Raw genomic sequence first — 14,609 nt, forward strand, 5'->3', positions numbered from 1 at the left:
TGAAAAAGGCTGCCCTTCCATCATAAATGCTGTCAGTTTGTCCAGATTGAGCCAATCCATCCTTCACTAACCTTTGAGTAACTGAAAATTACACAAAACACTAAGATGTTAAAATATCCTTTCATGTTTTTTTCCTAGCTATAAAATTGTGCTATAAACATAAGATATTAGTATTTCAGATACTAATGTGGCGGGGCTTTAAAGTAGGATGCTGCTCACGTGTTGAAATTTGCTTATTATCAGAAAGCTCACCCCTATCCGGAATCCTTCCTTCCCCAGATCTCACTGCACTATGGGTCTAGACTCCTTGAGGTCTGGACACTGGGGACATCTTCCCTGCGGTTGATCAGCGCCACAGAGGAGTCTTCTCACGGGTGACTGAGGAGGACACCAGTGGCTTCCCTCACCCTCACCCAGGCTTCAGCTACCCTGACTCTCTCATAAGACATCAGTCCTTTGGAACTAATACGTTTCCATTTTAGTTCTCTTTCTCTTTTAATCCAAATGACAATTTACAAGTAGAACACAACTGTATAGATATATTTCAGTCCTGTGTCTACTTAGCTCTGAGGCTGAACACATTGGAGAAGCAAGAATGTACAGATGCCAGAATTGAGGTGAGGACATCCGTATCCTACTAAAATCACTCTGAATACTGGTCCTCCACAGGGATGAGAGGAGAGGATCAAGGAAGGGTGTCAAAACCCGTGTTGCTTGACAAAGTCCCATAAGAACATGTGAGAAACCCCTCACTGTCAGTTGAGAGTGGCCACCCTGGAAACCGTCCTCAGTCCTGCAAACTTGGAGACCCTCCCTTCAGGTTCCTTGTGTTTTACTGGGAATAAACGAATGAACGAATGCTGCAGAAGCCCACGTCCACTCCCATGGCACGTGCTCTCCTAGCTCCATTTGCCACCAAATATCTATTAGGCATTTACCATATGCCCAACTATGCTAGGCTCTAGCGATGTGAAGATGGGTTGGTCCCTCGACTCGGAGTACATGTAGTCCTGTGAATAGACACATTCAATATCCCGTGGAAAACAGGACACAAGTGTGCCAGCATCCCATGGGAGCAGGAGGAGGGGCTGCCTGTGAGGGCCACAAAAGGACAGGGATTCACTGAGCGCAAAAGTGAGGGAAGGGCATTCCAGGCACAGGGGACAGAGTGTGCAGAACTTCAGTCTTACAATAGCATGGCAGTGTGTGGAGGGAATGAAAGCAAAGGGCATGCCCAAGGCAGAAGCGCAAGGGGGCAGGATGCAGCCGGAAAGAGCCCCCAATACTGTGCTAAGGGTCGTGGGCTTTCTTCCATCTGAGCCTCAGAGGAGCACCATGTCAGCTGTGAATTTCATATAAATCATTCTGAAATTCCATTGCAACTGCAGAGGGGAAGATGGGCTCAAGTCGCAGAGAATAAAAGAAGGAAGATAAAGAAAGAAGACAAAGAGAAAAGGGGAGGGAAATGGGAATGGAGAGGAAAATAAGGCGTGACAGGGACAGTAGACAGCAAGGGGAATTGAGGGGAGAGGAGAAAATATGGGGAGAAATTGGGGCAATGAGAAGAGGGAGAGACAGGGTCTCAGCATATAGCAGGAGGCCGTCATTGCAGGTCCCTCTGGACGGTGGCACCTGCATCACCTGCTACTCCTGCCCTTGACACTGGACACCTACTGCTGTACCAGCAAAAAGTTGGACTACTTATCTTTTCAAACTTCAGAGTCTATCGTTGAAACGACCTGACTTGAAGATTTGCACCTGGGTGAAGGTCCCTGATGCTAGACAATTACTTTGGACCTTGAGAGGTGGAGGTCAATTTGCAGTGAAATCAGCCACAAGGCCCATTTGATATTCAAAGGTACTGGATTTCCTCATTACTGTTCTTTGAGAATGAGGGATGCATTCTCGGCTTCCATGCAGGGCACACAATTCAGGGTAGCATCAGCACTCAGGACTTGCCACGTAGCCGTTAGCTGAGCACAGACACGGGCTCAACTATCTATAGTTGTGTGTGCGTGTGTGTGAGTGTGTACATACGTACACATCCCCTACTAGACAGCAAGCCTCGTGAGTGTAGGGATTAGGTCTGACGATTTTAACTCCAGCACTTAGCTGAGTACCTGCCATACTAGCAAATGCTCAGTGAGGATTTCCTGAATGAAGAGTCTCTGGTGGCCACATGGCCATTAGGGACAAGTGAAGACAGAACTACAAAAAAAAAATGGGAAAGAAAATCTTGTTTGATTAAAATATGAATTACGACTCTCACGAGTTTTCCTTTCAGTGGGTGACTATAAAAAAAACCCAAAAGCCTCCCTTTGTACTTTGGCAGTTTCCATAACATGGGCTTGACATCTAGCAATGGTTCGCCAATAACACACTTATTCTTTTTTTGTTGTTTTTGTTTGTTTGTTCGTTTGTTTTGAGACGGAGTCTTGCTCTGTCACCCAGGCTGGAGTGCAGTGTCGCATCTTGGCTCACTGCAAGCTCCGCCTCCTGGGTTCACGCCACTCTCCTGCCTCAGTCTCCTGAGTAGCTGGGACTACAGGCACCCGCCACCACGCCCAGCTAATTTTTTTGCATTTTTTAGTAGAGACAGGGTTTCACTGTGTTTAGCCAGGATGCTCTTGAACTCCTGACCTCGTGATTTGCCTGCCTCGGCCTCCCAAAGTGCTTGGATTACAGGCGTGAGCCACCGTGCCCGGCCAACATATTTATTCTTAATTAAAGCATCTACCTGTGTTACACAAAACATGCAATATCAAACATGAAGTATTCTACAGGAACAATAACGAGCTGGAAAACAGTATTTACCAATACCTTTTACTCTTTTTGAACTTATAAGGTTACAGTCCAACAAAATACTCTATCAGGTGGCTCTTCACAACAATTTCCTGTTCTAGCCTGTCACATCTTGCAGAGGAAGCAGTTCCCTGGGCCAAGGTGAACGAGCTTCATACGGTCTAGGAACTCATACTTGAAACACACTCTAGTTGCATTACACAATGCAGAGAAAGTTTGTCCCAGAGGAGTGCATTTCCAAAAGCGCACACACAACTGAAGTCCTGTATTCCTGGAGTACGCTCTCTCCTTTTCACTGTCCACTTTCCTCACTGGGGAGGCCCTGGTTACCAAGGAGAAGAACTCTAGTGAAAGGGATGAAAAAAGCAGAATAAAAAAGGTTCTGCTTCAGGATGCATAAGAAAAATTTCCTGGCCGGGCGCGGTGGCTCACGCCTGTAATCCCAGCACTTTGGGAGGCCGAGACGGGTGGATCGCGAGGTCAGGAAATCGAGACCATCCTGGCGAACACGGTGAAACCCTGTCTCTACTAAAAAAAATACAAAAAAACTAGCCGGGGCAAGGTGGCGGGCGCCTGTAGTCCCAGCTACTCGGGAGGCAGGAGAATGGCGGGAACCCGGGAGGCGGAGCTTGCAGTGAGCCGAGATCGCGCCACTGCGCTCCAGCCTGGGCGACAGAGCGAGACTCCATCTCAAAAAAAAAAAGAAAAAGAAAAAAAGAAAAATTTCCTAAGAAACTAATTTTAGGTAGAAGAATTTTATAAAATATTCCAAAATAAGATAATTTTCCAGTGGATATGTTGTAGTCATCCAAGACAGCCTTGAGGCCAGGAGAAAATATAGTCAATACAGGGAACAGGCAGGTGGAGGATGCTGTGAGGACCGGAGAGGCCATCAGCACTTTCTCTTCCCCACAACCTCCCTCACTTGTCTTCTCCAAGCCCCACTCTGTCTTGGCAATAGTGAAGCTTGTGTTGGACTGATTTGTTTGTTGTTGTTGTTTTGGTGTGGAAGCGGATGGAGTTTTGTTCTTGTTGCCCAGGCTGGAGTGCAGTGGCACAATCTCCGCTCAGTGCAACCTCTGCCTCCGGGGTCCAAGCAATTCTCCTGCCTCAGTCTCCCAAGTAGCTGGGATTACAGGCACCTGCCACCATGCCCAGCTAATGTTGGACTGATTTCTTATGAGCCTTAAGCCCTCCTCAAATCCCCTTCTCCCTGGCCGCTTTCTTGAGTTACTGGTCATCCGACAGCAACAAGCCCCACTCCCATAACTTCCTGCCACCCCAACAAAATTGGGACCCAAAATAATGGCTTGGATTAGTTATGTCCTGGCAAGAATTAACTTCCAAGGTCCACCCATTACTATCATTTCATGAAGGAGAGATTTAGAAGCTAAAGTGTAACTTAATTGCTCAGATAGCAGCACCTGTTTAATGGTGCATGTTAAAACGGAGGAAAAAATGAAATGTAAAATAATTCAGCCTGATAATGGAGCCTCGTATATCCACACAGCGACCTCTATTTAGCGTTTGGCAGGAGATGTGATGTTGACGTCTTCGGGCATAGTAGAGGGGAATGGAGGAGAAACAGATTGCCTGCTGATAGCATTAAAGTGTCAATTTACTCACAACACATATGCCTGAGCCATCCTGGCATCGATTTGAATGTCCGTTGCAATTGCAGGGAACACACCGTCCGGTATACAAGCCTTTGTGATCCCGATAATATCCAGGGCTACAACCCTATTTTTCAAACAAAGTGTTTAATCAGTACAAAGAAAGAAAACAATTACTATCCAAAGCATGTGACACCTCTCACTGTGAAGCATTCACATCATTTTTATTTTTTAGAGACAGGGTCTCACTATGCTGCCCAGGCTGGAGTGTAGTGACTATTCACAGGTGTGATCACAGCGCACTAGAGTCTCGGGCTCCTGGGCTCAAGCAATCCTCCTGCCTCAGCCTCCAACGTAGCTGGAACCACAGGCACATGCACCACTGAGCCCAGCTGAACCATTCGTTTTTCAAACCTTGTTTCCTTCAATCAGTGTGAATATTTTTAATTTCAACCACCTGTCACATCCACTTGTTTTGCTCTCAAGCTGTTTGGTTTTCATGCCCTGGTGGGAGTGTGAGACGCATGGTGGGGAAATGAGGGATAGGGCACACGTGGAGGTGGGGGGTGAGAAGGGGTTCCTCTCTTCTCACAACAACTGTTTTGAGGGCAGGTGGAGAAGGTGGAAATGGACGAATAAAGAGAATCGTCCTTAGAGGGGAGGACATCTAAGCAAATCATTTCAAGTCCAAATTATCTTTGGGTAGCCATTTTCTTTCCCAAGTGTGGGTTTGGGCTGGTGGCAGGGCAGTATAGGAGGAGGAGTGGGCTGGGGGAAATAGGAGTCTTAACTGAGATTTAGACAATCATGCCACAATTAGGGGAGTCACTTCATTGCCACTCACTGGTCCATGGGCAACAGAGAAGCTGGGGAGGGGAGTGTGCATGAGGTTGCCATACAGGACTCCTCACGAACATCTGGTCCACACTGAACACACAGAGGCTCAGCCTGAGGGACTCTCCTTGGGTTGGTCTTGTTTCCTCATTCAATCTTGATTTGACTATTTCTATCCCCTGTATATTATCTCTCTCCAGTATAATACAGTTACGCATTTTCATCTGGATGAAAAGAATTACAATTTTCTTTTCATGAACTAATATCTTTTTTTAAAGGATTCTAGTTAAGAATCCCTCCAATAGAAAAAAAAAAAAAAGCAATTCTTCTTATACCAGCCATTAAAATTATTTAGATTTCTGTCTTTAAAGGAAATTATAGACATTATCCTTTATTTTGGCAGAGCAAGTCAGTGCACAGATTAAAATCAGATATTGGCTGGTTGTGGTGGCTCAAGCCTGTAATCTCAGCACTTTGTGAGGCTGAGGCGGGTGGATCACTTGAACCCAGGAGTTCGAGATCAGCCTGGGCAACATGGTGAAACCTCATCTCTACCAAAAAATACAATTAGCCGGGCATGGTGGCACATGCCTATAGTCCCAGCTACTAGGGAGGCTGAGGTGGGAGGATTGCTTGAGCCTGGGAGGTGGAGGTTGCAGTGAGCCACGATTGCGCCACCACACTCCAGCCTGGGCAACAAGAGTGAAATCCGGTCTAATAAATAAATAAATACTGAAATCAGATATTGTCCCTAATTTGTTTCTCTGATCTCCTATATATCCTATCTTGAAAGCATCAGGAAAATTATTTCAAGATAAAGGATAGCCTTTTATTAAAGCTCCTTTAAATAGCACATATGTCTGTAAAACTCAGAAACTATACTCAAAGGAAATCTTGAAGTGGACAGTCCATTCTTATTCATTCATGGCCATAAAGGTCTCTACCTGGTCCAGTGGAAGAAAGAAAGAAGCCACCTGACAGGAGAGAAAGGCAGAAGCCTCATGTGCTCCGGGAGTACAATCTCCCAGGTGTTGCTACAGCCCCTTCCAAAATTACCAATGAATACAGATCATGCACAATAAGACCATAGTTTCCAATATAATGTTCCTTTAGGCTATTAGGAACCATGTTTAGGGCAAAGAGTACATTGCAAATAAATAGATTATGTTGTTATACGAATAGGCTTGTCTAAAGGAGAATCAAAGTATGAAAGGAATGTTCTTTTGCTGAAAGCACAACTAAGATTTACATGTGAACGAAATGCAGCCAGTGATGGTGTCACTGTATCTATTATACAATCTGTCCTAATAAGTGGCAAGTAACTTATAATTATCGTTGTATATCACATTACCTGCTTACAAAATAATCACATTTGGTAAAGAGCAAGTTATTCAAATAAGCAGATAGATCTGGTTAGTTTATGACAACATGCCTGAGTAGAAGCCTTAATTAAACACACTTTGGGGGAGTATAGTCTATCCTGATTAAAACTAAACCACCCATCTTAATTTGCTTTTGATTACAAGCAGAAAATACACTCTGCAAGAGTTACATATCATGTGACTCTCTGAGGATTTGTCAGTTACTAAAATAGAATCATTTTTTCACCTCTTATAAAGCAAGCAAAACCACACTCTACAAAAAAAATCAGTTCAAGTATTCAGATCATATTGAACACTCACTTTTAAATGAAAATGAATGTGTTCTCATACATTATTTCAATAAAGGGGTTTTATAACTAGTTAACATGATGATGTTTTATGTTAAGTTTTCCAGTAAATTTTGTAATACAAATTATATAAATGATAAGATTATGTCCCTAATCCAGTTTCCAGGGCTATATCTGTAGCCATAGGATCTATTTCTCTGTAAGAATACATGTAGTATCCAGGAAGTTTAAAGAGAGCAGAATTTCTTGATGTTTCCTGCCTGGTAAATGGAAGCATGTCTTTGAGGAATTATGCGAACTTTGATCACTTTTCTTAAGCATTGCATTTCACACTCTCATTTTTTTCCCCCGTGGGTAAATTTTCTTCCAAGTAGCATTTGGAAAGCTATAGGCACTGGTCTCTTTTGTTCTGAGGCTTGGGATGGTTGGTCTCTAAAGGGCATAAAGTTTCATTGTATATTAACATCCCGCAAGCATTCAAGCTCTTAAGTGTCTCAGCATTTCCAGGTGGGCTGATGTTAACGGGGTTTGCGGTTAATAGCTCAGGAGAGCAATCTGTCAGGCACTGTAATAAACACTGCCAGTCAAGGCGACTGGGAGGCCATCAGCTCCTCCTCAGTCCACCCATTTACTCATTAGTCACCATAACTGTAACTTAAAATGTCACAAAGCTGGAAACTCTTCCCATCCCAAACCAAAACTTAAAAGGATGTTACCTGGCTGGGTCTAAACTCCACATAACTCGCTTGCAGTTGACTTTGACCGGGAGGCTGAAGAAATGGCACCCTTTGCTGCTGTGAACTGTAGCCCAGACATTGCCCCAGGGCTGCCCCAAAGATCCACAGCCATCCCACGCTGCGGGCTGACCGCCTCACTGCTGGAGGCATCCTGGTTCCTGGGTGTTCGCTGGCTGCGCACGAACTTCTGCCTCTTCCTCTTATACCTGCCCTTCCTGCTCAGTGCCCGGGCCTGCCTGACTCAGGTAAGGAAGGCTGTCTGCGGCAAGCGCCCCACCTTTAAACTTCACACATGAGTCAGCCTGTGCCAGAGTGCACATAACAGTCCCGCAGGTAAGTGCACCGCTCTGTAATTCCCGTGAGGTGGGGCGGGCACCACCTTCCACCCACCTCACCCTGCAGACGCCCTAAATCACAGGCTGAGTCACGGGCAGGGAACACGCCCTGGGTAGGAGGGTAGAAATCCAGAGTCCCTCTCTTTCCCTCGGGCTATCAATTTTCATCAGGCTAGAAAAGAGATGGAGGAAGGGGAAGAATGTAGGCAACCTGTGGGCTAAATAGTACAACTTGGGAGTCTCCAGAAGACCACGGCAGGTCAGATTTGTTTTTGCAGGTTTAAAAAGTGGAAACTCGTATGTGCAGATCACCTTGGGGTTTTCGGCTACCAGGGGGCGAGGAAAGAAAGTGGAAGGTTTTGTTAAGCCTACGTACTTATGGATGTATGGAATACACAGAATGACAGTGTTTGCTACTTTTACTAATCGTGCTAACATTGTGCTTTCTCCCTGATCTTTAAGAAAAGACATATTTATAGCCAGAGAAATTAAATAAGTTCATTTTATGGCACATTTTAATCATCTGAAGACAGCTCTGGTTGACTGGACCTCAAACAATGAAAGTCCTGCTGCAAGCCAGAACATAATGTCCTCTAAGAAATCCAGGATATTCTCTGGAATTCAACTCTACTGGGGGGTGGAGGGAGGCTTCGGATTAGAAAAAGGTATAAGGTCAGTTATTGGGAAAGCAGGGGCTCAAATACTAACTGGTGAGCTCCTTCATTTTAAAAATATTTTGTTTTAAAAATTGATAAATAATAATGATAAATACTTATGGAGTACATAGTGATGGTGTGACACATACAACGTTTAGTGGTCAGATAAGGTAATTGGCATATCCATCATCTCAAACATTGATCATTTCTTTGTGTCGGGAATAGTCAATACCCTCCTTCTAGCTATTTGAAACTACGGTATATTATTTTCCTACTCTGGATTTCTCTAACCCTCAGCATCTATTGAACTCCTGTAGATTTCCTATGAATTCTGAGACACTGATGATGTCTTTTTCACATTTAATTCCTGAAGGGAGTCTAGGTAAGATATAAGATAAGCCCTGCAGAAACTTGAACAGAAAAACAATAGACAGAGGGCCCCAAACCATCCCGCAGTGCTGGACAGCAGCCAAAAACAACAGCCACAGGAGTTCCCTACCGGAATGTTGTGGATGGGAAAACTTCCTACCTGACAAGAGTCGCCAGCGTAGGCAGGGGGGCAGGCACACATTTCCACAGCGTATGCTATGCGTCCACTTCCTGTGTCAGAGGCTTCCTCTAGCCCCACCTCACTCAGGGTGAGCCTTTGAGTCTCTGTGAAGTAGAGGCCTTGGATGCGCATATCTGCCAGTCTAGACAGCACTGTCATCAGCTCCTCCCTAGACACCGGGGCACGGCTGCTGGCATGTCTGAAGTTTCCCTACACATGGAAACAGAAAGGCAGGGTCTTCCTTAGGCAGGCTCACTTCCAGGGGTTCCTTAGAGGCAGACGCCCCAAATGAATCAAAGAAAAGACACTTAAAATGCATAGGGAGAAATGAAATAAGATGGGGAAATACCTGTCTCCTGGAGAATTTACATTTAGAAGTCAGATGTCCTGGGTTATTCCCATGAAGGAAGGGAAAAAAATGAAGGCAGGGAATAAGGGGCAATAAAATGAAATAAAATTCCCAGTGTCACACTTGTCTTTAAATGTGCTTTTGTTTGTGCAAACATAAGGTGAGTGAGAAACAGGGAAGGAAGGCATATGGAAACCAAGTGAGTCACACAGCTCAGGTCATTCATTAAACGGACACAACGGTGACAGAAAATACAATCTTTTCTTGCACGAACATTTATATTATTTTATTTTAACTTTTATTGTGGTAAAAAACACACAACATGAAATTTACCATCTTAACCATTTTTAACTGTACAGTATTGTTAACTATAAGCACAACATTGCACAACAGATCTCTAGAACTTACCCAGCTTGCAAAAGGGAAACCCCATACCCATTGAACAATTCCCTTTTTCCCCTCCCCAGCCCCTGGCAACCGCTATTCTAATTTCTGTTGCTAAGAATTGACTATTTCAGATAACTCATATAAGTGGAATCATGAAGTATTTGTCCTTTTGTGACTGCCTTATTTCACTTAGCATAAGGTTCTCAAGGTTCATCTATATTGTAGCCTATGATGAAATTTCCTTCTTTTTTAAGGGGGAATAATGTTCCATTGTATAAATCTGTATGTACCACATTTTTCTTTGTCTATTCATCTGTTGATGGACATTTGGTTGCTTCTTGGCTATTGTGAATAATGCTGCAATGAACATGAATGTGCAAATATCTTGTCAAGATCCTGTTTTTAGTTATTTTAGATATATATCCAGAAGTGGGACTGCTGGAGCATATGGTAATCCTACTTTTAATTTTCTGAGGAACTTCCATAGTGTTTGCACAGTGGACGCACCATTTCACATTCCCACCAAAAGGGTCAAAGGGTCGCAATTTTGCCACACTCTTGTTGACACTTGTTATGTTCAGTTTGGTAATTTTTTTTTTTTTTTTTTGAGACAGAGTCTTGCTCTGTCACCCAGGCTGGAGTGCAGTGGTGCGATCTCAGCTCACTGCAACCTCTGCCTCCTGGATTCAAGTGATTCTCCTGCCTTAGCCTCCCGAGTAGCTGGGATTATAGCCACGTGCCACTACACGCGGCTGATTTTTGTATTTTTAGTAGAGACAGGGTTTCATTTTGTTGGCCAAGCTGGTCCTCTAACTCCTGACCTCATGATCTGCCTGCCTTGGCCTCCCAGAGTGCAGTGATTACACGTGTGAGCCACTGCACCTGACCTAATTTTTTTTTAAATATATTTTTGGTAGAGATGAGGTTTTGCCATGTTGGCCAGGCTGGTCTTGAACTCCTGATTACAGGCGTGTGCCACCACGCCCAGCTAATTTTTTGTATTTTTAGTAGAGACGGGGTTTCACGGTGTTAGCCAGGATGGTCTCCATCTCCTGACCTCGTGATCCGCCCACCTCAGCCTCCCAAAGTGCTAGGATTACAGGCGTGAGCCACCACGTTCGGCCTCCAAAAGCCTGTCTTTTTTTTTTTTTTTTTTTTTTTTTTGAGACAGAGTCTCGCTCTGTCGCCCAGGCTGGAGTGCAGTGGCCGGATCTCAACTCACTGCAAGCTCCGCCTTCCGGGTTCACGCCATTCTCCCGCCTCAGCCTCCCGAATAGCTGGGACTACAGGCGCCCACCACCTCGCCTGGCTAGTTTTTTGTATTTTTTAGTAGGGACAGGGTTTCACCATGTTAGCCAGGATGGTCTCAATCTCCTGACCTTGTGATCCGCCCGTCTCGGCCTCCCAAAGTGCTGGGATTACAGGCTTGAGCCACCGCGCCCGGCCAAGCCTGCCTTTTTAACCTTTATATTTTGTTGCCCTTGTTGAACTCAGTTTTTACATCTCTTAAATAGGCACAGTAATACCTAATGTCTTGAGGCTATCGTTATAATTAAGGTAAATTAAATGATACAATATATATAAAGTGTTCAGCACAGTGCCTAGCAAATGGTAGCTATTACTAACATACAAATATGATGCTTATATAATTTTAATTTATATTTTAGCAACTTAAGGAATAATTTACATACAATAATATTCCCTCATTTTAAGTGTATAATTTGTAATAAATTTACGGAAGCATGCAATCATCATCATAATGTAATTTTAGAACATTTCTATGACCTTAAAAAGAACCCTTGTGTCAGTTTGTAGTCACTACCCATTCCCACCCTCAAACCCAGGCAACCACTAGTCTACATTCTGTCTCTATGCATGTGTCCATGCTGGACAATTTATATAAATGCCAGCTTAATTTCAACAGTATACAAGAACTTTGTTTCTATTAGTATCATTCCCTCCTCTTCTCTTGTATGCTACTATGGTACAAATTGCATCTTTATACATTGTGTGCCATTTCCAGATGGCTGCAAGGCTTTGAGTAATTTCCAGAGTTCTGAAAACATTGATTCTGACCTTTTTTTTCCCTTTTTGCCAGTTCTCTCATTGCTTTTATGGAGGACAGAATTTTTAGAGATTCTCTATCATTTTACTGATATCACCTGTCTCACATAAATAGCATCATGCAATATGATATTTCTTTGGTGTCTTGTAGTAAGTGTCAATATTTTGTTTCTTTTATTGCCAGATAGTATTCCATTGTATAGATGTACCTTTTCAGAAACATTAAAATATGTCTTCAAGTTCAAAGTACTCAAAAAGTTTCACCTAGAGGTACTGGACATATTTAATAATATAAATGGAACACTAGTTTTTAGGAATAGTTGTAACCAAATAAGTATAACAAAATGTTTTATGATCTGATGAGCTTTCCTTTATTTTGCTAGTATTGCTCTTATTTCTTTGGATATAAAACATTTTCATAGCTTTTCTATTCATTCATCCTAAGCATATGTTGAACATTAAACAGGTCTCAGGCACTGAGGGAGACCTGAGGATGACAGGGAGCTATGTCACAGCATTTACAAGCTCACAGGTTTTTTGTTTGTTTGAGACAGGGTCTCACTCCGTTGCCCAGGCTGGAGTGCAGTGGCATGATCATGGTTCACTGCAGCTTCAACCTCCTGGGCTCAAGCGATCCTCCCACCTCAGCTTCCCAAGTAGCTGAGATTACAGGCACACCCCACCATGCCCATTGAATTTTGCTTTCGTGCAGGTAGAGTTTCGCCATGTTGCCCAGGCTGATTCACGGGGTTTTTAAGATAAGGATAATTAATTGTGAAATGGGAGAGAAAGTATAAAAGGGCTGGACAGATGGAACCAAGAAAGCCGCATGAGCATCAATCACTCCACATTTTATGTAATTCATATTTCGAATCTATACAAGTTGGGTATCTCTTCTCCGAAATGTTTGTGACCAGAAGTGATCCAAATTTCAGAATTTTTTTTTTTATTTTGGAACATTTGCATTGTATTTACCCGCTGAGAATTTCTAATCTGAAAATCTGAAAGCTGAAAGGCTCCAATGAGCATTTCCTTTGAGGGTCATGTTGGTGCTCAAAATACTTTGCGTTTTGGAGCATTTTGGATTTTGGATTTTCAGATTAAGGATGCTCAACCTGTATATATAAACTTATATTTATATAAATAGAATCCATATTTTAAAATTCTTAAAATGAGTAAAAATCATGATTGTCTGAAATAATTAAGTCATAAAACAGAAAGGACCATCCCATGGTTGCTCTTCCTTTACCTCGACCACCTGCACTCGCCCGTGATGCAGCCGGTCTGGCCGTGGGGTGTTTGTCTCCTCATAGATGACGGACATGTGCTGACCCTGTTTAAAGAAAATCATGAATGTGTTAGTGCCTTCACTGGGATCTTTCAAGATGTGTAACTGATCTAAGAAAACATTTCTATGGTCTACATCATATGACATACCTGACTTTTAAAAAAAAGCTCAGAATTAACTATTTTTAATAAAAACATTAGTGACATGGAAACAGAATAATTATAGGTGTCTTTTCACAAATGGGAAATCCGGAAAATTGCCTTGGCCAAAAATAGCTTAAAAAGATGGAATTTCCTTTTTTTTTTTTTTTTTTTTGGCGGGGACGGAATCTCACTTCTTGCCCAGGCTGGAGTGAAATGGTACAACTTTGGCTCACTGCAACCTCTGCCACCCGGGTTCAATAGATTCTCCTGCCTTAGCCTCCCTAGTAGCTAGGATTACAGGTGCTCACCACTACACCCTACTTATTTTTGTATTTTTAGTAGTTTCACCACATTGGCCAGGCTGGTATCAAACTCCTGACCTCAAGTGATCCACCTGCCTCGGCCTCCCACAGTGCTGGGATTACAGGTGTGGGCCACTGCACCTGGCAGAAAAAGAAAATTTTCTTTAACTATGCCTTGCAGTCAATGCAGGAAGTGCTGTTTTCATTACTGCCCACCAAACCGGCCTGTGGTGGGAAGAAAGTGCTTTGGTGGGTGGGTTACTGAGGAGAGCAGGGAGGGCAGAGGGTTGGCCCAAGCAGGGAGCTGCAGGCTTCCCTGTGGAGCAAGAAGTTCCCCTGCTGCCTCCGCCTGTGGGACCCAGCCTCACTCGCTCTCAGCCTCCAGCCCACGACATTATGGTGGCTCACATGTGCATCTTAACAGGGCAGGGTGCAGTGGCCGGCACCCTACTGCATCAGCACCCTACCATCAGCAACCCTACTGCAAAAACCCACACATGTCCCAGCTTTTCTGCTGTAGCACCTAACCCTAAAGGGGTTTGGCATTTCACTGGGTTTGGTATTTCACTAGGGCTGGTATTTCAGAAAGAAGGCCATTACCTGGGATCACATATCATTTGAAACCTTAATCTAAGAAACATGCCCTAGAGGCTCTTAATTACAGTGGATTAGAACAAAGCAGCAGGGAAAATGTTTCGTGAGCCTAAATTATTTTCCATGTTTGAAGGTAAAATTAAACAGAAAATTTGGTCATTACCTTTCAGTGAATTCCAATGGTTTGCATAATAAACTTTGGCAGTAAAAACATAGGCGTGGCCTGAACTACAAGATGCTCTGCGAAAACGTGAAACTTAAATACAGCACTGCTGTGACTGTGTTT

At 43.5% G+C, this 14,609-nt stretch overlaps 1 protein-coding gene across 4 annotated transcripts in view; it reads right to left on the reverse strand.

Moving 5' to 3' along the window:
- Positions 1–14,609, reverse strand: part of LOC105465071 (laminin subunit alpha 3) — a 273,415-nt gene that overhangs the window by 75,447 nt on the left and 183,359 nt on the right. For 3 of the 4 annotated variants that reach the window (XM_011713306.2, XM_011713298.3, XM_011713310.3), the window contains 3 exons: positions 13,246–13,329; positions 9,176–9,406; positions 4,429–4,542 (listed from right to left, as the gene is read on the reverse strand). In XM_011713306.2, coding sequence (XP_011711608.2) covers positions 4,429–4,542; positions 9,176–9,406; positions 13,246–13,329 — 429 coding nt within the window. Of the gene's footprint in view, positions 1–4,428; positions 4,543–7,634; positions 7,975–9,175; positions 9,407–13,245; positions 13,330–14,609 lie in introns of those variants that run through there. The other variant, XM_011713311.3, reaches the window with a different exon arrangement.

This window comes from Macaca nemestrina, chromosome 19, assembly GCF_043159975.1.
Source record: "Macaca nemestrina isolate mMacNem1 chromosome 19, mMacNem.hap1, whole genome shotgun sequence".
Taxonomy (NCBI): Eukaryota; Metazoa; Chordata; class Mammalia; order Primates; family Cercopithecidae; genus Macaca; species Macaca nemestrina.